Genomic DNA, 24,105 nt, shown 5'->3' with positions numbered 1-24,105 from the left:
TCTGACAGTTTGCAAATAATGTAAAGAAAGAGGGCTGCTAAATTGTAAAAAAAATGTCATCTTGATATTCTTGAGCGTGGCTGATTTTTATTTTGAACGATGAAGAAAATTATATAATCTGACGATTTCCACAAGCCGAAGTCAGAAAAGTCGATATAGTTTAATACGTATGGCTGCACGATGCCTATATTAGTTAAAAATATTCACTATTAGTAATATTAACATACATTTTTTTACAATATATAACAAAACATTTTATAATATCGACTCGCATTAGCGCTTAACGCATTATTTTAAAATTATATTATAATAAATACAAGTTCTACTTAAACAACATTTTTTGCTATTTCCTGAGCTTAATTTTTTATTAAGTTCAATTACTCAAAAAATATATAGCATTTTAGGATTTATATTTGAGATTAGGCGAATCCCTCCAGATAATCGCCAGATTATGACACATCACGTCTACGGACGTAAAGATCACGGACATAATGATGAACCATATTTATCTTAATCTGACGCGCTCGAGTATTTAAAAAAAATATAAATAAAAAAATACTGTTAGCCAAGCCAATAATCGACGGAAACAGCCGGCATATGACCTACGTGCTGTACTTCTCATTAGGTTTAAGAATTTTATACATACTAATAACTACTTCCGAAAAATAGGAGGCATTTACCCCAGTTTTTAATTCTTAGAATGTCTAACATTGGTCCAGTCAGTGCTATTAGAAATATATAAGCGAGATATTATGAAATATATGTTTTTCGGAATGTATGTCAAAAATAGGTTTGTAATAAAATGAGTCTCCTATTGCTCTAGGGACCAACCTTTGCAATTAATATCTGTGTCGCTGTCTACTTTTAGTAGACACTGAGCAGATGTAAGGTGATTGATATGTACGCCCAGAACGGAAGCGTCGCTGTAGCCACCGCATTTGGTAGTAATTCTTTCTTAATGAAAACTTTACCACTCCTAGCTGTTACGAATAGTACTTTACAGGACCAGGCGTTACATTAAAACAATCGTTTTCATGAAAGCTTTCTATTAGCAAAAAATCTGCCAGATAAAATTAATTAAAAATGAATTCATTCAAAATTAATTGATGGAATCTTAAAATAAACCTGACAAACATAAATTTTCGTACAAGTTTTAGGAACTTTAAATATTGACGTTAAGTATACCTTAGATTCTAGTACTACATAAAATACCCCAAATTTCAAGGCACGAGTTATCGGTCCCAATAATCACGATGTCATGGTTGAGTTTAAATCTATTCGGAATTCGCATAATTAGCCAAAAATCCTTAGAGCCAAAAACATATTCATCTGACAATACCGTAAAGGATCTCAGCAGATCAAATAAGCTTGAAGCACTAAGTTTTGGACCCAATCCGTGTTAAGATTCCACCAATTATCACAATAATATAAATACTATTTTAATCACTTATGCTCAGTTCTATGTAAAAAGTTTCCAGACTTACAAAATAATAAAAAGAAACAGTTTACCTCATAAACTGAGTATAATTAAATTGTACATGTACTATATAAATGCATTGAAATTAAATATTATAAAATCCAACATTATCATTTTAACAATATATTTTGATCATAACAAAAATATTTTTTAACAAATTTGTACTGAAACATTATCTACCTTGCTTTCAGTTTATTAGAAAATTAAATACACATTGAAAATGTACCTAGTCTTGCCATAAATACTGAAACAAAGAAAAAATTTTTTTTTCTGTTGCAAATAACATTTATTACTTTTACAGTGTGTTAGTTTAATACATAAATAAAAAACAATTTATAATATAAAAAGCTTATTCGAAGTGGTCTCCATTGGGTGCGATACAGTCCTTAAAACGTTGAGGCCAGTTATCGATAGAAGCACGCACTCTTTCCATGGGAAAAATCTTCACTGCCAATCGTAAGGATTGTCTTAGGGCCTCCAAATTATTATGCCGTTTAGAGCAAGCCATACTCTCTAAAACTGACCATAAATCATAATCTAGCGGATTAAGATCGGGACTAGACGACGGCAAGTCTTCAGCGCTGATGAAGTCCGAAACGTTCATTTTCAACCAAGACTGCGTAGACCGAGCTTTATGACCCGTTGCAGAGTCTTGTTGGAAGGACCATTCTTTGTTATTGAAAATGGTGTTATTAAATGGCTTCACTACCTTCTCCAGGATGGTATCTTGATACACTTGTGCCGAAGTTTTGATACCTTTTTCACAAAAGTATGACTCAGTCACTCCTTCATAGCTAATACCCCACTAAACCATCACTGAAGTCGGATAGTTCCCACGTTGCACACTGCGACTTATTGGGAAGCTTCCTTAGAGCTTTGAGCACAAATACAGTCATTTTGTTTGTTAAAATGTTGCTCGATTGTAAAAAAATTCTCATCCGTAAACAAAATTTTTCTGTGACCACTCTTTGCGTACCGCTTCAGTAATTTTTTCGATTTATCACCCTATTCTTTTTTAAATTATCATTTAAGAAATGACCAGAACGTCTCTTATAGGCTACAAGTCCTAAGTCATCTTTTAAAAAACGCAACATGGTTCTAGGTGCTATCTTTGTCTCCCGAGATAAAATCTTTTGCTTTCGGACAGGATTTCTTCGAATTCTTTCCCTTACTGCTTTGACCACCTTTTTCTTAAGAAGACTACGTGGAAGGCCAGATATTTTTCTGTCACAAATAGAGGAGGTCTCATTGTACTTATTAATAGCCCAGTACTCAAATATTTTACAAATACCAAGCGTATGGAGAGGTTTAAAATGTGCATTTAGCTTTATACCTACTTTGGTAATGAAATCACAGCGATTCGGTTCTCTTCATCACCCCACTGCATTTTAATATAGCAAAATATTATACAAACTATTGGCGCCAAAATGAGAAAACTAAATGGACAATCATATAAAAATAACAGATTCCAAATTAAAATGTAATATTTTGTTTATTTTTAATTGTATCAGTATTTATGGCCAGACTAAGTATACTTGCGTAATACATGTAAGGACAAAATACGCCGATAATGAAATTATAATCCATTATAACATTAAAACAAATAATATCTTGCCTTTAAATTCATCTACTCAATAGATCATACAATTAATAATAAGTTTAATAACTATTATATATTGTATGCTGTATTCATGCAAAACTATTTCTTGCAACAACACGATAAGGTAGTTTTAAAAACAATTGCACATATTAAAATATAATTTTGACTTGTGACCGTTATTATGCAAATTTGATGGTAATTAACTAGATTCTCACATAATTTGTTTGTATAAATTAGTTGAGCTAATCGGGTAAGTATCAAAGGCCGAAACATTCATATCAAGATATCAAATCCGTTAACAAACAAATATGCGTTCTTGCAAGCACAGCAAAATCTCACTGTTTTATAATCCGGAATGCTTTTAAATTTTTACATGCTTCAACACCTCATGCCTCATGCACAATAACCTAACTTAAATTATACCATAGGGCCTATTAAAAACTTTAGACAACTTTAAGCTTAGAATCGATGCTATAAAAGTCCTTTTAGTTTCTATAATAGCACCACTGATGGTAGCGTCGCTAACCTCGATACTATGTTAGTTAAAATATTACTCACTATCACACAATAAAATTATTCTAATAAAGTGCACAAATTGACCTATTCACGCACTATCGTTTATAATTCCTATGATCGCAAGTTTGGTACCGAATATAAGAGCAAACAAACCAAATATCAGTACAAAAACGTTTTTCCAAATGAGATATTTGTACGGGCCGTATCCGATTTCCCAGTAAGTGACGACTTCAATAAAGGCAGGGGCTATTAAGCCAAGAAGTGAGAAACAGAGAGCTCCAATTACACTCATGAGTGGGCCAATAGACGGTACAGCAACTGCAAGGCTCACGCAGAGGGTGACCATGATGGTTCTCATGACGTAGTCCGCGAAATCAGGCCGTTTGGTGAACTTATCCTTGATGGCGTTCCACATGATTTCAATGCACACGAAGAATTGGAGACCGAAAGTACAGTAGACAGCAATTGCAATGCTCACTTTCACCACTTGGGCTAGGCTGAAAATAGATATCCAATATATTCATAACGATATATGAAGAAATTTTAAGTTGGTGAAGGTCATCGTTATCATAATTAAAAATTATAACGAAACTCAATCTTTTCTGATAAAATCAATTTAAGGTTAGTTGCATATAAGATAAGGGAAAATTAAAAGGCTATTAGTACGCCATAATATGAGTAAAATAACTTGTAGGTAAATATTCTAATTATTTACAAATATTGATAGTTGCATGATAAAACTGCAAAACTTAGTCGGCGATGGCTTCTAAATACTTACTTCGACTGTCGAATCAATTCATAATCTTTCGTAAAGACTTAATCTTTTGAAATGTAATATATGTGTATTTGCATAATTTAAGAATGATTACCACGTAAAAAGCTAGTCGTTTGTTTACGTGTTTACGTCATGGTGATAGTTCGACGCCATCTATTCATCGTTCATTATCTATAGAATAGTTTTAGTTGTTTCTTTAAATTATGAATTTTTGAAGTCAATACAAATTAACAGAAATGAAAATACCAATTTATGTTGGTTTTAAAGTCACTTATGAATAAATTGATCATTATAGGGATAAATATATCAGGACTATGACTGATTAACATCGTTTAATAATTTTTAGTTTTTAAAAATTCACTTACATTTCGTACACTTTGGGGTCACCAGGGTTCTGTCCGAGGTTAGATGAGATCGTGTCCATTACTTCTTCTCCATATCGCAAGTATCCCAGAAATCCAAGAAGGATGTACACAACGGTGACTCCAGACATTCCTTTGTTCAAGACGCCGCAGTAACCTAATAAGGCTTTTGGAGTCTTCATTGAGTTTTCCAACGGCATCACCACACCAATAGCTTCCATAGCAAAAATCGTCAGAGAGAAGAATTCAGGCCACTTTACGGGTGACTTTATAAGGGCCACCTTGCCAATATTCAATTCACCAGTGCCCACTAAGAAGTAAACAGTGATTCCAAGTCCAAGACCCATGAACAAATTAGCGATCATCGATACTGGAGCCAGGTACTTTAAGTTCTTAATCCAGACCATGAATATAAGAGGGATTAGCAGTAATACGATGATTATTCGTATCGACAAGTCCTCCGCACTTTTTACGTATAGCTGCACAACCTGGAATTAAATGATTTCCTATATGTTTGTGACAATGAGGCTTCTAAAACGGGTGTACACCAAAAACAATGAAACATCAGTTTAATGGCGATTTTTTGTGTTATCTTTACTAATTGTGCCGTACATATATATGTGTATTTATAAAATACATTATTTGTAATAATATTCTAATAAATCTATGCTGGTATTTATCTTGTAAACATTTTTTATGTTTTTCAATAAACGTACCTGAAGTATATTTTTCGCTATGATAACGCTATACACGGAGCAGGTCCCAAAATACGTCAGGAAAAGACTGGTTAAAATAAATATTCTGCAAAAGAGAAATTTAATGTAATAGTGAAGTTTAATTTGTCACCATCCTGCGTCAGTGATGGTTTGGTGGGGCGTGTCTTATCAAGGAGTCACAAAACTACATTTTTGTGGAAAGGGAGGGACAACTTTTGCCAAAGTGTATCAAGATACAGTCTTGGATCATGTGATACGTCTCAGCATTACACTTATTGAAAATATAGCATGGCCTTCCAGCAGGATTCAGCACCTGACAATGCACCAAGCTGGGCTTGAAATCAACGTTCCGGACTTTCTAAAGAGTTGAAGACTGACCCTTATCTAGCTCAACCTCAACCCTTTAGACTTCAAATTATGGTCAGTTCATCAGGTCAGGTCAGGTCAGTATTGAGGACATGGGCTTCTCTCAACGACACGGCCACATTGAGTCTCAAAAAATCTTTGAAGCAAGCCATTTCGAATAGAATATTTCTAATAAATGAGTTTGTATAATTATATGTATAAATCTTAACAATATTACGTAACTTTTTTTAAATTCATTTTCTGTATATGTGTGTGTAACTGAAGCCTGCGTGTAAGCATCTTCTTGATTTACATTAGACTTACATTACAATTGAATTTATTATTAGGTATTGTTGAGTATGTCGTATATGGACATAATGTCTCGAAAATCACACCTAAGGTGCCGAAATTGTAGATGAGAAGAATGAGAACTAAATCGGAATAGTATTAAACGTCAAGACAGAACATTACACATTCGCTATTCGTATTTACAGATTACGGGTCAGTCGAAGGGTTATGCGCCTCGCAATCCATGGAGGAAGTTAATATACATGTAATAGCTATAAAAGCATAGCTTCTTTCGTGTGATTTACAATCCATTATTTATTCGTATGTAGATGGAGTGAACGTATTTTTGTGCTTTATATATTTTAGATATTCAATAGTTCCTTTGATTTATTTTGAATTGAAATAGAAAATATTAATGCATAAGTCTGTGATACGTTGTTTTATGTCATGGCCCAATCGAAAAATGTATAATAGGTTTCATTTCAGTATAGACGTTGATTGACGAAAGGAAAGCAGCAGTTTAAGCTTGAACTTCACGAAGTAATTACACTAAACATATACTTTCTCGGTAATTTTAGGTTAAGTGGTTCTTTATATATGAAAGAGAAAGAATACCTGAATGAATACGCCCATCTCTTTCCCCATTCCGGTCCATTAAGTAGAGACGCCTCCGCTACTTCTGGGAAACTCATTGCTGGCTTTTTCGTCTTTTTGTAGAGAACGTGAGCGCATTTTATCTGTAAATTTATGTCTGCTTTAAAAACATTACTTGAGACACAGTTCGTTTTTAAACAAAATAAATTTCGCTGCGCAGTTAACAAATAATTTTATATATCATAGCATTGTGAGTGATATTATATCCAAAAACATTTATAAAAGAGACAATTGCAATAGCAGAATAAAACGAAAATCGCAATACCATTAAATTCGCCAGAAATAGTTTAACTAATAAATATAATAATTCGCAGTTAAAATATATTAAATTTTGCATTATCATCTAAAGTTATTTTCAATCATATTAAGCCCTGGTTTCGAAATCATGGAGTTGCAAGGCTCGGATAGATATCAAATAGAATTGCAGGGACTTAAAACTTTTGACACCAACAACTCGTTGCAACTGCGCTGCTGTCATACATGATTTAGCTTTTTTGTTATCAAAAAATTAAAGCTTTATCGACATATAATGTTGATTAAGATTGTAGTCCTGATAAATTATCATTTACATAAAATTTTAAATATGTACTTAAAATCGAGCTCGTACCTATGACTTATACTATAAAAACTTAATTAAAAATAATTTGTGGGTACCTACTATAAGAAAAAAAGAGTTAAGTAATTAAAGTAACTATTTAATCAATCACCCTTATATGTTCATAGAAAAAATCGTCTAATTACTTACAAGTACGTACGCGCAGTGAGTGCACACAACCGCTACTAGAATCGTGAAGAATATTCCTGCAATTAATCCAGAAGCCGAAAATGCTTTGGGCATAGCCAAGATACCGGTGCCAAGTGATGCTTTGAGCAGATGGGCGAGTGTATCCGTGGGACTAAAAATATTTAAAAAATTTAAAGCCCCTGATATTCCCAGAGAAGGCAGCCAAATGATTATAAACATATATGAAAAATACATTGGTGTAACTATATATTATAGTATAATTATAACTAGGCTCCGGCTCACGATCTTGGTTGAGTTTCACCCTTAACATTTAATATTTATGTCGTTTGTAAAAAAAAAAAGATATACTCGTTTCTTCATCTTCCGGGAACCATACCAATTGTAATTTTTACGCATCGTAGTAGTTAGGAATCCATTAAAATAGGTTGGATTACCATCAGGCTGTTTATTCTGAGTCACCGGAATATTTGACTACTTGCGGCATGTACTTATACAAGTTGTTTACTTATAAATTCTATACGTAAATGCAATTTGCATTATATACGAGGATTAGAGGATTATTTAGTATGCAAAATACATATTTACTTAACACAGCATATATAAATATTTATACATAAACACGTACTTGTATGTATAAACTAAATTATTCATAATTTATTTTTGATGATGTATCAATTTTAGGCTTACACGTGTTTCGACTACAATCTTTCAGCTCAAGGTAAGTCAGGTTGCTCATTAATAATAGATTATAAAAATCCTGAACCTTTACAAATCGACCTTCGTGGCTCATTTCGGGAAAGATACGATTTTAAAATGTTCCTTGTAGGTACAGCTGTGTTAGGTTAGGATTCATTACATGCTTATTGGACGCGGTCTTAAAGACTTCACCGGTGAAAACAAATAAAGCTACGTTAATTTGCGCTACTTGCTGTGCGGATTCTTAAAATTACGTTACATTAAAACACATTGGGGCTGTCACTGTATATTGTGTTCTGTAGAAAACAAATGAAGCGAAAAAAAGGAAAGTGTAAGAGTCGTATACCGTTTCATAATTACAACTTTTTGCTATTACACATAACATTACTTGACTTAACTTCAGATAAGTTATATCAGCATATTTAAGGATAAACACAAATACGTAAATTGTAAGGAAAACTTTAGTTGTAGGTATTAACAAACGCTGACTATAAATACCAATGACATAGAATATAACAGCTTACGTTTTAATTAATTTATCGTAATTTTTTTTGTTATGTTATGAATCAATTTACTTTTAAGTAAACTAACTGCGTAGACCTCAGTACAGTTTTTATAATTTAAATGAACAACGTTTTTTGATTCCGTAAATGAAATCGGCAGTCGCGTATGTTTTTATTGTACACATTTCTAATGAATAGGGATTCGTAATAGAAATTCAAATATCTTGACTTCTAGATTTCTTTTGGTTTACGCTATTGAATGCGCAAGCATAGTGCCATTTTCATCCCTGTCGCATTCAAATCTGACAGGATTTTCTAAGTGCGCATTAAGCACTTGCTCCGAACAAATCGACACGTCTTAAGGCTTCTTCACGTCAACTCTAACGTTCTTAAGTTACGGGAGTCACAGTGTTAACTCTCGACTCTGAATCAAAGGGTTAAACACAAATCGACGACTTTAGGACTTTAAAAAAAAATCAATGAAACGAACGCAACACTACCTTAAATCGTATTGCCGTTCTTAGATGGTATTTATGTATGAATGTATGTACGAAATGTATGAATTTGTACATCGCTAGTAAATTAACATTATATTTCACAAAAATACTTACGAAGTTGGATTTTCTAATTGCCTGTCTTCGAATGGATCATATTCGCCTGATTCAGCATCTTTTGTCAGAGTGTACCTATAAAGAATTAGAATTACAATAATGTATAATTTTTTAAAAGGGGCTCTTATAGAGGTGTCATGGATCTCGGCATAATAAGTGTTCAAACATAGACGAGGAGGCCGAGACAGATTGCGATTGTGATCCAGTGGTACGACTTGAGTTATTATAAAAAATATATGTGTAGATACGGAATAGATAGATAAGATAAGAATTATATACCAGGGTTACTTTGCAAAATTTGTAAAATGTAAAAAGTACGATTGTTTAATGACATTCTTTATATTTGCGGTATGCTCATTATTTCTCAGTAGGAAAAATCGTCCTTGTATGATAACCACTGTGGTGATTCATGTAAAATCGAACTGTATTTGTAGCCATGATAATTTTAATCAACTAGAGGGGTGGAGAGGCCATACTAAACGCTTTATCATCTCGAAGCCTATCAGTTACACATGCTCATAATACGTAAGTATGTTAATATGTTAACATTAAATTCTATGTATAATAAACAATGCAGGTCATATAACACAATATAACGCTTTTATGTCATCTGATACAGCTGGATCACGTGACCAACATTAAGAATATTCCAATATTATGCCTCGGGCCTCGCAAGTTGTTGGAGAGTGTCTCATTATTTTATTTCACATATGTTTAAATCAGTATGATTTTTTTCAAACGTTCCATACAAGCTTTTATATAAGAATATTTTTTTTAAGAACGTTCCAACGATAGGTAAATTAAAATGACTACGATTCTGTTACGATTAGCGTTAAGTGAAACTTACTTCTTTTCTTCGACCTCTTTGCTTTTTTCGTTTTGAGGCAGAAATGTCTCCATTTCCTGAGCGGGCGGCACATCGTTGGTATCCTAGAAAGGTACAATGTCACACAATGAATTGGGTTTCCATTGCCCAGGGCTTGCTAGGTCATTAGACGTGTCTACACACTATACAATAACATTTTTTTTATCACTACATTCGTTAAGAATATTATAAGGGACACAGAAGGTCTGATCGACACTCCAGTTGGGTTTTAGATAGTAGTAATGTTTTGGAAACTCTAAGGTATGTAGGTAAAGTTATATATTTATATATTCATGCAAAGTGTAATAATTAAATATATAATGTGCCGCGGATAACTATAGATTTATTAATAAACATATTAAAGTTTATAGATACTTAGTTTTCTATATTAAATTTGAAACATTCACGCATCCATGTACGAACTTAAGTTTTTCTCAACAAAGTAATTGATTTTGGAATATCTTCATGATAAAAACATTTAACTTACCATTTTTGATGTTAAAGCTGATCCGGTTAACCTGAAACAAAAGTAATAATTTGAACTGTCGGAATTTAGAAGTTACAGTTTTCTTTAAAATCTTTTAGTTTTTGGCTTAAACAACTATCATTTTTATTGATGAAGTTAATAACGATTCAATGAAACATTACAATTATTTTCAAATCGTCATATGAAGGTTAAGACAATGATAACTAATCTTGAGGTTGTGGGTGTTTTGTTGTGTTAATATGTGTTTAATATTACGACCTTCTGAATGAGGTATTTATCAATAATACGTTTAAGTTATAGTTACTTAGAGGGAGTTTTACGCTCAGTAAATTATTATGGCACTACGAAGTCAAAAAAATATTTTTTCAACAAATTAATAAATTAGCATAGTCTATAAAATCAAATTACCAGAGTAAATTACGTTACTACGTTAATATAACAATATTATATCATATTTGATAACAATCAAATATAATAGTATCGCAAATGATACCATCTAATATTATTTTGAATACGATTATTATACATATATATTTTAATTATTAAATTTTAGGGTTAGTTATTAGGTATATTAGAATTAATAACATACTAATTTATTTGTTTTGCTATAGGTTTAAATGCATTAATATACGATTTATCTAATTAGACTTCAGTAGTAAAGCCACATAAATTTGTATTTCATAAATTGTATTAATTACATGATACGAAATATGATTAAGTCTGTTTAAGTTTGGTTAAACCATAGAAGAAAGCCTTTGAAAAGATAATTACATTAAAACTTATTAATGAAAATACATGTCGAAATTATACCCATTCAGTCTGTAAAAAATAAGTGAATGTTACAAAACAGGTCAGTAATTTGCCAATAAATAGACTGTCTTAGAATATTAAAATTACGGGCAAAAATATTGAAGGCCTAATTTACTTTAAAATCATACAATTTAAAAAATATAGAAAGAAGAGCCCTTTAAAGCTACAAGAATAATGTCATAGACTCACAAAGCGGAATAACATTAGCCTTAATTTATATCCGGCACAGTTATACCATAGAAATACTAATTACCATTGCTGTTATATTGTCCTTAGAGAAAAGCTACCTGGGTCCGTTTTATGTTACTGTAACATAATATGTATTGCCTGAGAGGAAGGTACAATTTACGACGCATATATATAGTATTGTGTCAGTCATATGTGAATGCAGACAAATAACAAAAATATTTTTGCACCGTACAGCTTTATATTCCCGTATCCAAATCTAACTCTTACAACTTTAAAGAAGAAAGACTTTATATAAAAAAGAATCTGTTAATATATTATTTTAAATACAAGCGAAAAAGACCCAAGCGGGGAAGTAGGGGTCCATGCATTTAAAAGAAGGGATGGTGATCGCTCTTTGCAACTATTGGACCTAATTTTCCCTAGCTATTTCTAAAAGCGTATGGCCCGGTCTGTAAAGGATACTTCCTGTGTCAAGTATCTCCACAAACCAACAACGGGCGTGTAAAGGCAACCGCCGCATCGCATGTCAGGAAGCGGTTAAGTCTCTGCAGTAACCGCAAACCGTGCTGGTAGCGCTTTGGGGTGTTAGTGGGTATGCATAATCGCGAGTCTATATATCGAATAACCCTTCCGCACCAAGTCGCGCCACGCGTATGCATTTTCCCCAATTAACTCGCACAAACCCAAGACCGTTTTAACCCAACTCTGCTAGTCTAGCTAGTCTAATGCTAATAAATACCGTCGCGGAAAATAAATAAACTACTCTCTCATCAAATCTCTTCTCTCTAAAATCTCTTCAATGAAATCTCTCCAAATTTCCGAATTCAAGAGTCCAAGAATTAGTATAGAATGTTCCTTGCGACGTCTTTAAGTGCTAGTCTAAAAATAATGAACATGATGCAACATTAGACGGTACGGCTACAAGAACAACCCACAAACGGCTGACGCAACGGCTAGGCTTACTTTCATCGTTTTTGCAAAAATGTTTTGCAACATTCAACATGTGACTCCCGTACCCCACGTTGTGTTACACAGGGAAAACATGTAACTGTTCTGTTAATTATTGGTCATTATAGGTTAGGAGATGATCATAACTAACGCGCTTGATTAGCTACGAGCAAGAGTAGCAAATGCTACGGGCCCCGCGGTACCAACGTACTGCAAAAAAAATATTTACAAAGTAGCGTAATATATCTCGCCTTACTTCCACTTAAAAATCTAAAACTCGATTACTTAACGATTTAATAAACTTTTTACCGCATTTGTCTAATGTTTAACTATAATCGATATATTTATACTAGCATCAACCCGTCGACCTTTCAGTCGGCCAGATTTCTATTTTTTTATAAGAACGTCTTAATCATCTCACTTTGTTGAATATAGATCATGATAGCTTAAATAAGTCTGCATTGAAAGTGTTATTGTCACTAAATTTGTCGATAGTTTTGTTTAATTTGATACCTTAAACTTGAGAAGGGCCTTTTAATAGAATTGTAGCAAATTCTATTAAAAGATCCCGTGCTGGCGTAATCCGGCCCTGCGCTTGATCTAAGACATTCAGGTCTCCTCGTGTCAGCTATGTCCCATTTGCATATAACATTTTATTCTCGTTCGCATAGCCTCTAGTAAGAAATGCCTACACCTTCTAAATTAATATTTTCATCAAAAAGTAAATATAATATTAATTTATTTACATATGTCTAGAATTTAGATCGCACGTGTCAAAATAGTGCAAAGTTGCGATATTTTCACCTTACTTGAAAGGAATGCTTGTAATACGAAACACGAGACCGCTGATACGAGCGACCTTTGATACTGTTGTGTCGCTTATAGCAAAAGCTATAGTTCCCGACAAAGAGTATAAGCCGAGACGTATTGTCTGTTCTTTAGAATTATTAAAATGAACTACCGCCTCGTGCGAATCTATTGAAAACCATTTGTATACAAATTATCTTAAATCTTTTCAACGTTCTTGAACTTTTGATCTATTATTGTATTACGCGACATAATTGTTATTTAAAGTAGGATTTTATCTAACTTTATTGAATAATTTAAACATGATTTTAAAGTTCAAGCATTAAAAAATTTTAAGTAGGTAATTTGACAGTTTCGTAACGTAATAAGAATGTGTTATAATAATTACGAAGCTTAGTTTTTCTATAGGCACTGTTTGCGTAAATACTAAAAAACCTGGCTGTTAAATTATTTTCAACTAAATCCATAAAAACACTCTATTCATTACAAGTAAAATTATGCATTACAATTGTTAAGTTAGAGAAGAGCTAAGACTTCCAATACAACCTTAACACAAAACTTTTATCTCTATCTATTATATCCACATACCCGCATATGTGAATGTACAGTGTGTAAGTTTGTACATATATGTAACGTCTTAGCAGCAGCTCCAACTCAGCGGAAGATGTGTTCAGGAGCCAGTTTTATAGCAGTATTTAGTATCTTTATCGTGGCCCGTGTGCGCTTACACGTTTAGGACCCCATTTAATTTATTGTAAATATAGTCTGCTTGCATATTCCGTCTAACAAGCTCCATCAGTTTTATTATGGCATTTATACAAAACACTGATCGTTTATAATTAAATAAATTAATAGGACTGGTAAAGAAAGTTATTGTTATTAGCCGGTTGTAAAAAATCAGCTTCTGCTGAGCAATCATTAGCTGTGTGAAAAAATTAATATACTTACATTTTTATTTTCTATTCAGTTAGACACTAATATCACAAATAATCAAATCAGGTAGGCCTGCATACTGGTTAGAAAATATGACATGTCCTCAAGCCCACAGGAAACGAAGATGTATGTAAACATCCATCGATTTTTTAAATAGCGGTATATTATTTTTCAAGTGCCTATCGTTGCAGAAAAGCGTAGAAGCAGCCACTTATATATGTAATACTATTTCTTTACTATCTAAACGCGATTATCTATATTTATAATTTGATGTCGCGAAAAGGTATCGATATTGTAAAATATAATTTATGTACATATTATTATAGACCCCGGTCCCCGACGGCCATTCAACGTTGAAATAACCCGAAGTGATTTTAGTTCACCTCACCTGGCTCTCGGAATAGTGCGTGGTGTAAGTCAAGTCTTACATTGTTTCTTGAGGTGCAGGGGAATTCTAAATTGGTTGTTAAATACAAAAACAAACGAAACAAATAAAGAAAATGCTATTTGCAATTCTGTGTTGTGTAATATTTTAGGCGTAAGAACGCAATGTAAAGAAATTACTTACGTGGAAAAACTTTATTTGTCAATGCGGAATAGAGCGGAAAATAGCAAAAAGTGCTGTGTTATGATCAAAATGTCTAATACTTTATTATTAGTATGATTTAACTTATCAAGAATAGAGAAAAAAACGAGACTGAAAACGTGCATCATTTATTACCTTTCGGTATTTATTTGTCCTAGATTTCATATTTACAGTTCGTGCAATCTTCAATGTTCTTATCTATCACAATTTCTTGTTTATGTGGAATTTAATCGCATCCTCTTCGCCTTCGATAACCCTTTTAATAAACTCCTATTGATTGAGGCGTAAATAACGCATTCATTCATTTTGACTTATGCTAATAATCTGACTAAATACTAAGAATATAGTGTATTCGCAGCAGTGTTAGCCTAGCACGCCTACAAGGTTGCGCCAGTAGGTTTCTATATATGTCCTTCCAACATCAATCGCTATACAAGTCCCGACATTTTTGCTTGCATTTTCTATCGTTCTCTTTCTCCAACCTTGGAGGCCGAAACAAAATCTCAACAACAAGTCTAGACTACAATCGCTATTGCTATACCAATGTATTTGATATGTGCCATGAACAGTTAAAAGAAAACCAATAGTTTAAAAAATAAGTTTTAATAATACGAATCTTCGTATTACAAGGAATATCTTGTATCGGATTGCATTTGAAACGAGATACCTATGGCGCACTTTAAAGCCGCCACTTTGTGTGCATAAAAAATCGCCCTACATGTTTGCATAAGATTATACATTTAGATAGGTTTATTAAAATACTACATTACGTTAAAAATGTAACATCGTCGGTTTTTAGTAGTTTTTCAGTAATATTAATTTATAAATATCGTTAAAGAAAATTGGGCTAAATTTTGTGAATCTTAGTCAAAACACCTTAATTATATCAACGTTATAAATATAAACTAAACAAAAATGCAAAAGCAGTATTTGAACTTTTTAGATTTTTTTCAATTAAACATTTCAAACGTAATAAGTAAGAAACTCAATTTGACAAGAATTTCAAGATTAACATTTGAAATTGTTCTCAAATGGGATTGATTGATCCCTTTGTGTGTTTTAAGAAATCTTATTGTATCGAGTCGATATTTAGCGCGGATTACAATTCAAGATATAATATAATACATTTGTCACGTCATTTTGGTAATAAGCTACTCAGAAGAATACACATCTGACTTTCCGTGCAAAACAAAACATAGTACATATTATTAAACATACTTTTAACATAATAAGTTTAACCCATTCGAACACACCTAATTGTCTAATAATAAATAAACTTTGTAATAAAAGTTCATTTAGAAATTTACGAAACATTATGAACAAATCGCTTAGAGATCTTAAATAATAATTTAATCATAATTTTTATGTTGATGCAAATTCGCTGAGTCACCTAGTATAGTTATTATGAAGTATACCGCCGGCAAAACCGCACAGTAGCAGTTTCAAGCAAATAACATTACTGGTACATGTGTGAAATCTATATGCGATTGAGACATACGAGTCATACTCGCTAAGCGAAAAAAAATAACTATATATTTTAAATCATTACTCGTTTGGCAAATTTTACTTCCCCGAAATCGCAAAAAGCATAAAAATTGTTTATGTTTAGATTGTAACTCTACCAAATAGTCATACAAGTCAATGCGACAGTTTAAAAACGAAAAATGCGGGGTAAGAATGTAACCCGTATCACCAAAATCATAAGCTTTATTTACATACAATTCAAAACAACTAACATAATACATAAAAATATATCCAATAACTAAACTTAAAATTTAATTATTAAAAATATTAGATAATAGATACGTTCTTATCACTCGTCAAAATGTACCGTCGTAACTATCTTTTAAACAGTAAAACAATCATAAATGCTGTTGCTCTTCATTCTTATTAGTAAATTGACTGTAATTTACATTTACTTATTATTTAACTATGTTCTGCAAGTTCTTTAATTAAAAGAAAAAAATTCTTTAATTTGATATAAATATGCTTTTACGACTGTGTTCCCGGGGGCAAGCGAATTGTCCTTGAAACGTCATAGGCGTTATGCTTGTTATCATTTTATGTAATTTGTTCAGATAAAGTAATGAAGTATGCACGACATTATAAATATAATTAACACTTATCAATAAATATTTAAGTGCAAACAGAGGACGCTCATAAAATCGTAAGAATTTGTAACAAATAATGTGTGTTGTTAATACATGTTTACGAACACATTTCTACCGTTCGTACTACTTACCGTTTTAATTTTTTATTATTTTAATGTCTACGCCTCTGTTACTATACATATTTGCTTCTATGGCATATTATTTCCACTGTAATAGAGATGTGTATTTTTTCATAAACGTTTGATTTTTCGTTGTCACAGACAATTTACCTAGAAGCACTTAAAGCATACTAGTATATAAGAGAACAAAGACGAAATTACGCTTGGGTCACTCTATATATTCATAACTAATTATTGCATAATGCAATTTAATACTGAATTTACCGAATGCCATCTAGATACGAAATAACCTTACTAGGTTAAAAAAAGGTAAGTCTACTTAGTTAATATGAAGTATAGCTCAGTTGCTCAAGTTCAATTATTTAAAACTTAAATTATATACGAAGACCATAACGTGTATGGTAGACATACAGTACTGGGTATCCTATATATTTAAAGCAATTACTATTTACCAGCGCATTGGTAAGTAGGTAAACTAACGTAATAAATAATATAGCTAACATTATTAAGACTCCTATTTCTTGCCGCTTGCAATATGCAATATTGACGTGTATATATTCAATAAGCTTTAATTACTGTCACAATATTTGAGATACACAAATGGTATCTTAAGATAAGGATTATAAAAGAATCAATAAAAAATCCTATCACAGTACAGTAATTAAAAATATACCTTGTATACGAATTTAATGATTACTGAGTTATAGGAATAGTTAACCAAATGGTAATTTTTGAGACAATTGCGAAAAACATTTATTATTCTTGAAAAAGCAAGAATAATAAATATGTTCAATAATCAAGCAAAAGTTTATATTATAATTAGATGGATATATACTTGGTTGCCTTGATATTAGGTTTTATAATTTTTTTGAGATAAAGACATTTTATTTATAGATTTTACATTTTATAAGTTTTACACAAATTCCAGGCTAGACACCTCAATTTATAAGAGGGAAAAACCTTGCGCCAATGCTAATACTAACACAGGTTATAGAACTTAAAAGGGATGTACTAAAATGTATACCTATATAAGACCAGGAACTTAATAAAGGATTTTTTTTTAATGCATACTTAAGGCGGAGGATTTCAAAAGTCTTATATTATTCTAAGTGCAATATTTAACTATAATTGTACGAGGTTTGTCACATAACATATATCCTATAATATATTATATCTCTATGTTTTTAGTCGATCTTATTAGATCTATTAAAGGACACTAAAAAGCAATAAATAACCTCTAATTGACTAAAAAGTTTTTAAATTAGATCCACTTAATTAGCTGGCATCCTCATTAAATTTTCTTTCGTTCATAAAGCATTCATTATTCTTTCAATTCGATAATCAACTTCCATACTCCATAATTTTTCACTTAAAATTATAAAGTGGATACTAAATAAATCAAGTGAAATATTTAAGATATAAATGTGTTACAGATTTACTCAGAAACAAAGTCGAAACATCGTATGTATGCAGTATGACTTCTATGTCAAATCCAATGTTTTACTAAAAGATGATATATATTTCCGTTCGGTGATACCGTTTTTTGGTTCATAGAGTTATTTTAATTTTTTTTTCTGTCACTGAAACTCGAAGAATAGTTCTATGGCTTTTTGTGGCTTAAAGTACGCCTGTGCTAACACCGATATGACATCATATATTAATAGCGATTAATTCTGAATTTTTTATTACATCAGCAAATGTCACCTGTATAAAATATGCGATTGACTCTAAACTCATTATATATACCAACGCAATTAAATAGGTTACAGGAAAAAGTATATCAGATATTGCTGTGTATAATTGATAATAATTAACCATCCATGCATGTAACCTGTGTTTAAACAGCTAATATGATTTCGTCTAATAGGAGTTACCAAAACAGCGAAATTCATATTTTGTGGTGTCCACGGTTATTATATATAATATATTGCAATTTATCCTATTGAGATGTTATTATTGTCTTTTAAGATTACTAGAGGACCAGCATCACATTATTTAGTATTTATTTTTTAAATATGATGGAAATGTTTTTCCAAATAACAATACAGAAACGTGTTATATTTTAAGATAAATACTTTGAATTGATTCCCACGACAAAGTTCTTAACAAATTAAACTGGTTCAATATTCTTAAATATGTATTATCCTCAATATTAATAAAATCAATACCTTCGTACGTAAACGATGAATTCACGCTGTTTAAATTCGTTCCGCTTTTAAGTAATAAATGTAATCTACGACGTCAAAGCAACAAATGGAACTTGAAAATTTATACATAACTGTTATTTTTTTCAATTCAATGCAGATTTTTTTGAAATTCTACAAAAGTCATATTACTCTAAGATAATGTGCTGTTATTATAGATATTAATCCAGTTTCAGGGGTCATGGTGACTGTGAATTATTGGGATTGGGATTAGTTATACTGGCTCTATTAACCGCTTAATCTGCTGGCGACGCCTTTTAACGCGTCGTCGTTTTGTTTGCATTCTCACTCCCGTGGTCTCTTTTAGAATAAGTCAAATATGAATATGGTTCTGAATTTGATTGTGGAATTTTCAAAGAAAGTTACAGTAATCATGATCATTACATGCAGACTTCTTGTCTTGCAGTCGTGACTTCTTGCTATACGTAATTTGAAACATTTTACTGGTTACCCTCCATGTAAACTTCCTTAAAAGGCGCCAATCAATAATTTCTACAACTAATTACATAACGTAAATATTTAACCACTAATGATATCAACGACCCAGTAAAAAGATCAACAACTATTGTTTACTATCGTATTTTGATTATATGCGCATAATTTATTTAATATATTCCGCATTATATTTGTTTTTTTAGGGAATGTTTGTTGAATTGATTCGATTTTGTTTTTGTAGTTAATGACTTGGGGGACACAAAATATAAAAAAACTTATGATTTTCTAAGAATTTAATGTGTGAGTACTTTAACTTCGGTTAGTTATGTTAAGTTTATCTGAGCCCTTGTTTAGCATGCAATCTAGAAATTCTTAACCCACAAGAACATAGCAATTATTTTATCCATATTTATAAAACAAAATACTCTTGGAAAGCGTTTCATACCATATTTATATGTAGTTGAAAATAAAAAATGAAATCAAGTTAATGTTTTGCACTTTTGTTTAACAAATGTTATCTTTTTCCATAATGATCATTTTTATTTCTCTTCCTTTCAGTCGCACTTCTGAAGACCGTGTTAGTAACGCTTAATCTTCCTTGACCCTCCCCTTTCTTAAGTGTACTGTACACATAAAAATACATCTTTCACACGACCTTACTACATTACTTTTTAGCAATCGCGGTTAGCGGGACTAGACAGATAACAATTTAATATTATAATCAATTTAACATTATAAATATTTAAATTGCCACAATGACGTTATCAATTGCCGCGAGCACAACCAAAACACATACTCTAATACCTAATAGGTATATAACACGCGGTTAATAAAAACTAAGCTAAAGTGGGTCAAGCGTTCAAGGCTGTGATACAGACTCGTAGCGTTTCAAATTAAGTTCAACAACCCTATACATCTGAGTTTTATAAGTTCACGACTGATAATTGTATTCCTAATAACTATATTGCTCGGGAAACCGTGTTGATTATTATATAAAATCAGTGTTTGAGGTAGTCCAAAGTCATTCTAACAGCTTCATCTATCTGAACGATCTTTAAAAAACAGCATTAAAGGTTACGATTCCTAGATAGATATACGCTTAGTGCGCTGGTCGCATCGCTAGGCCTCCCTCGGGATAACCGTGGTCTTACCCGGGGGAGCGAGCCGGAAGGGCCAAGTCGAGATTACTTGGCTCCTTTGCCTTGGAGACATGAGCAATACACGCGCAGCGAGTTTTCATGTCTCAGGCAATAAATTAAGAATAAAATTAGAGTCGAGAGTTAAGTTCGGTGGCAGTTGTTGTATGGATGTAACCTAAAACTAGGGGTAGTGGACTAACAACAAAAAACTAATTGGCATATTTAAGGGTTCTTTAATCTATATGTAGTCGACCTTTTGTATTACATTTATAACTAAAGGGCTCATTTTGGATTGAAGTCTTTGTGTTTAAGGTCGCATAACTTGCATTTAATTTTGTAACTGACTTTGGTTTAGTAAAATTAATTATATTGAGATAACTAAAATACAACTAATATGATTATATTGGATCTCATAGGTAAAAAACTAGTCATTGTCCTTTCACTCAAAGTTTTTTGAGCTGTTGAATGTCAGAACAAATTTGTATCACCTACTTCTTACTAAAGAAATTGAGACGTGGAACAGTGAACCGTTATATCGTCTATCGTCTATCTGAAATAATTTTGAATATTACATTTTTGGTTACATCTCAATTTTATGTTACTATAAGTGCAAATTATTTTTCTGAGACGAAGATATCTACAATATAAATTCACTATGATAATAAAAATAAATAAACAATAAACAATATATATAGATATATATATATATAAATATACAATATATACATATATTATCAATAATATTTATCAAGCAGCGAGAAAAACGGAGAAATTAATACTAATATTAATAAAATACCACATTAATATTTTTTTGATGGTTAAGCTAAAAATATCGTAACTCAAAAATAGTTCACTTGTATAGCTAAATTTGGCTAATGTTTAAATTGATCACGAATCATCACCACTTATTCCTTCTAACGGAAATCCTTTTACCAATAACATCCATATTTTTAATTAAATAGATAACATACAGATAGAAAATCCGCCAATTAATTACTTTATCGCTTTTTAAAGATATAGATAGTGAAACTTCGCAAAACCGCAATGTATTACTACAACACAAATTCATTCTAGACTGGATAAATAATGTCTATATCAATAAAGGACATTCAATAGTCTATACTAATATAAACTGCTGTATTATAAATCTAAAGTGTTTGTTTTGTCGACTTACGAGTTATTTAGTTTCCAAGTTCGTAAAATAATACTTTTATGTTAAACAATGCATTTATAGCAATTATACATATACTGTTTTACAACAACGAATAGGAATAAAGCTTTTTTCATGGCCAGATAGATGGTATCATGAGGATCATCATCTCGTGAACCTGGGCCTTTACCGATTCCGACATAATATTATTTCCTATGACATATCACCAACTGACGCTTCCGCCACCTTTCCAGTGCCGATCCTCTGTAACTCAATGGCGGAAGCTATTGTCCTCAAGTTCAATGCTTAGGTTTTGTTCTCAGTTATCATATCGGCGCCGGATGTTGTAAGGACTATTTCAAAAATGCATACGAACTCGAAGGATTAATTATGGCTATCGTAAGTTGAAATTCGTCACATCGTTAATTTTAATGAACGACCTTTTTACATTACCACGGCTCGTTGCGAGTAACACAATACCTACTGACTGTTAACCTGGATAAGAGAAACCTAGGGCCACAAACAAAACAAACAATAAACAATTATGAATTATTAGAATTTAATAACGTTTCAGTGTGTGATCTATTTAGCCTTCCAAGCACGTCTGTTTCTCCGTAAGTGTAAATATGTTAGTTCACAAATTTCTCGGAAACTAAACGTTAGAAATATTACAACATAGGAAACGGTCCAGTTTTCATTTAAATCAGTTCAATGGTTTTTAGGATACCCATATCCAAGCATTTACTAGTACTTTGGTGACAGCTTGTTTGAAATAGGTATATATATTTATAATGACTTTTATTTAGCAAGAGTTTAACGTAAAATGTTAATATCGTATATTGTACAAAATACGGATGAAGCCAGATAGGTTTTAAATAGAAAGGCTTCAGTGTTTGAATAATGTATGTGTATAAAGGTGAAAGGAAGGAATTCTATCACAACGTATGGGTTATTAAAAAATTTATATATGTTTCTTCCTACTTTCTACTTGGATTTAGATAAGGTCCTATCGGCCTGACGACGACCATCTCTTCGAAATCCATATCGGCAAATGACCTTCGATTTAAAAAAAAATTGCCACTGGACACCTTTCTTCACCGCACACCATTTTAGAATCATGACGTGACAATGACAAAAACTTTAAAGTAACGGCGAAAAATGTTACCTATAAGAGCTTGGCCTAACTGAGTGTCTATGCAAAAAAAATGTAATTACAATATTTCCGCAGCTCAATAAGAAATATGTAGTTAATATTTATTCATATTCATATTTGATTTCCTGTACGCACAAAATGATTACATGGAAATTAAAAACATCAGTCTAGTCCATGACAGACATCGCTAATTGTTATTCTAATATAATCTCCATATTAAATAGGACAGTGTAACTCATGTAGATTAAGTATATAACATTTGATTACATAATAGGAAGATATAAATGTGACACGAAGCATGAAAAAGTCAATGATGAATTAATAGTGTCAAGATATTATTAGTGAATTTGTTTATATTTTTTAGATTATCTTTTTTATTTACATATACTCGATTTTACTTACGACCTAACTAACATCATTAAAAATATATGTGGTATTTTCCTGAAAGTAGGTCATAATTGAATCAATAAGAAATGGTAATGAAACCGACGGTAGATATAGATATCCTTATCTGAAAAACTGTGGTAAAAAGTATCAAATAGTAGACGATTTTCACTGTTAGTTTTAACAAAATCAAGATAATTGACATTTACTTCCACACACGCGATATGAGCCATATGTAGGGAGAATAGGCAAAAACCCGCGTGAAACTATAACACCGGGTACGGCAATTAAAACTTTATTCAATTATTTAAAAAAACTTACCTCTTTCTTCTGAATGGATTCTAGATTTTACGTAAATCACTATAGAATTTTAGGTTATAATACGAACAATTCACTGAGACACGTGTTTATATTTATAGCAAGATACACGCGACCTACACGCTCCTTGGTTAAAAGCGGAATGAGCATTGAACGATTGTTGTACACTGTAGTTGTAC

General features: G+C 31.9%; 1 protein-coding gene across 1 annotated transcript; it reads right to left on the bottom strand.

Moving 5' to 3' along the window:
* Positions 1 to 3,045: 3,045 nt before the first annotated feature.
* LOC110999320 (proton-coupled amino acid transporter-like protein pathetic) lies at positions 3,046 to 24,105 on the bottom strand. The gene is made up of 9 exons (XM_022268331.2): positions 23,930 to 24,105; positions 10,641 to 10,671; positions 10,136 to 10,218; positions 9,289 to 9,363; positions 7,479 to 7,629; positions 6,695 to 6,816; positions 5,447 to 5,531; positions 4,734 to 5,218; positions 3,046 to 4,090 (listed from the first exon to the last, which is right to left on the bottom strand). Exons 2-9 carry the CDS (start codon positions 10,641 to 10,643, stop codon positions 3,682 to 3,684), a joined length of 1,413 nt encoding a protein of 470 aa, XP_022124023.2. The 5' UTR covers positions 10,644 to 10,671; positions 23,930 to 24,105; the 3' UTR covers positions 3,046 to 3,681.

This window comes from Pieris rapae, chromosome Z (assembly GCF_905147795.1).
Source record: "Pieris rapae chromosome Z, ilPieRapa1.1, whole genome shotgun sequence".
Classification (NCBI taxonomy): Eukaryota; Metazoa; Arthropoda; class Insecta; order Lepidoptera; family Pieridae; genus Pieris; species Pieris rapae.
Note: the sequence above shows the minus strand (reverse complement) of the source record. Positions and strands in the feature narration are given on the sequence as shown.

Excerpts from the sequence above, each read along its gene's own strand:
- LOC110999320 (XM_022268331.2), bottom strand. Across the intron at positions 9,364-10,135 it reads AAAGAGGTCGAAGAAAAGAA|GTACACTCTGACAAAAGATG; the intron begins GTAAGTTTCACT and ends AATTCTTTATAG. Across the intron at positions 7,630-9,288 it reads CAATTAGAAAATCCAACTTC|TCCCACGGATACACTCGCCC; the intron begins GTAAGTATTTTT and ends AAATATTTTTAG.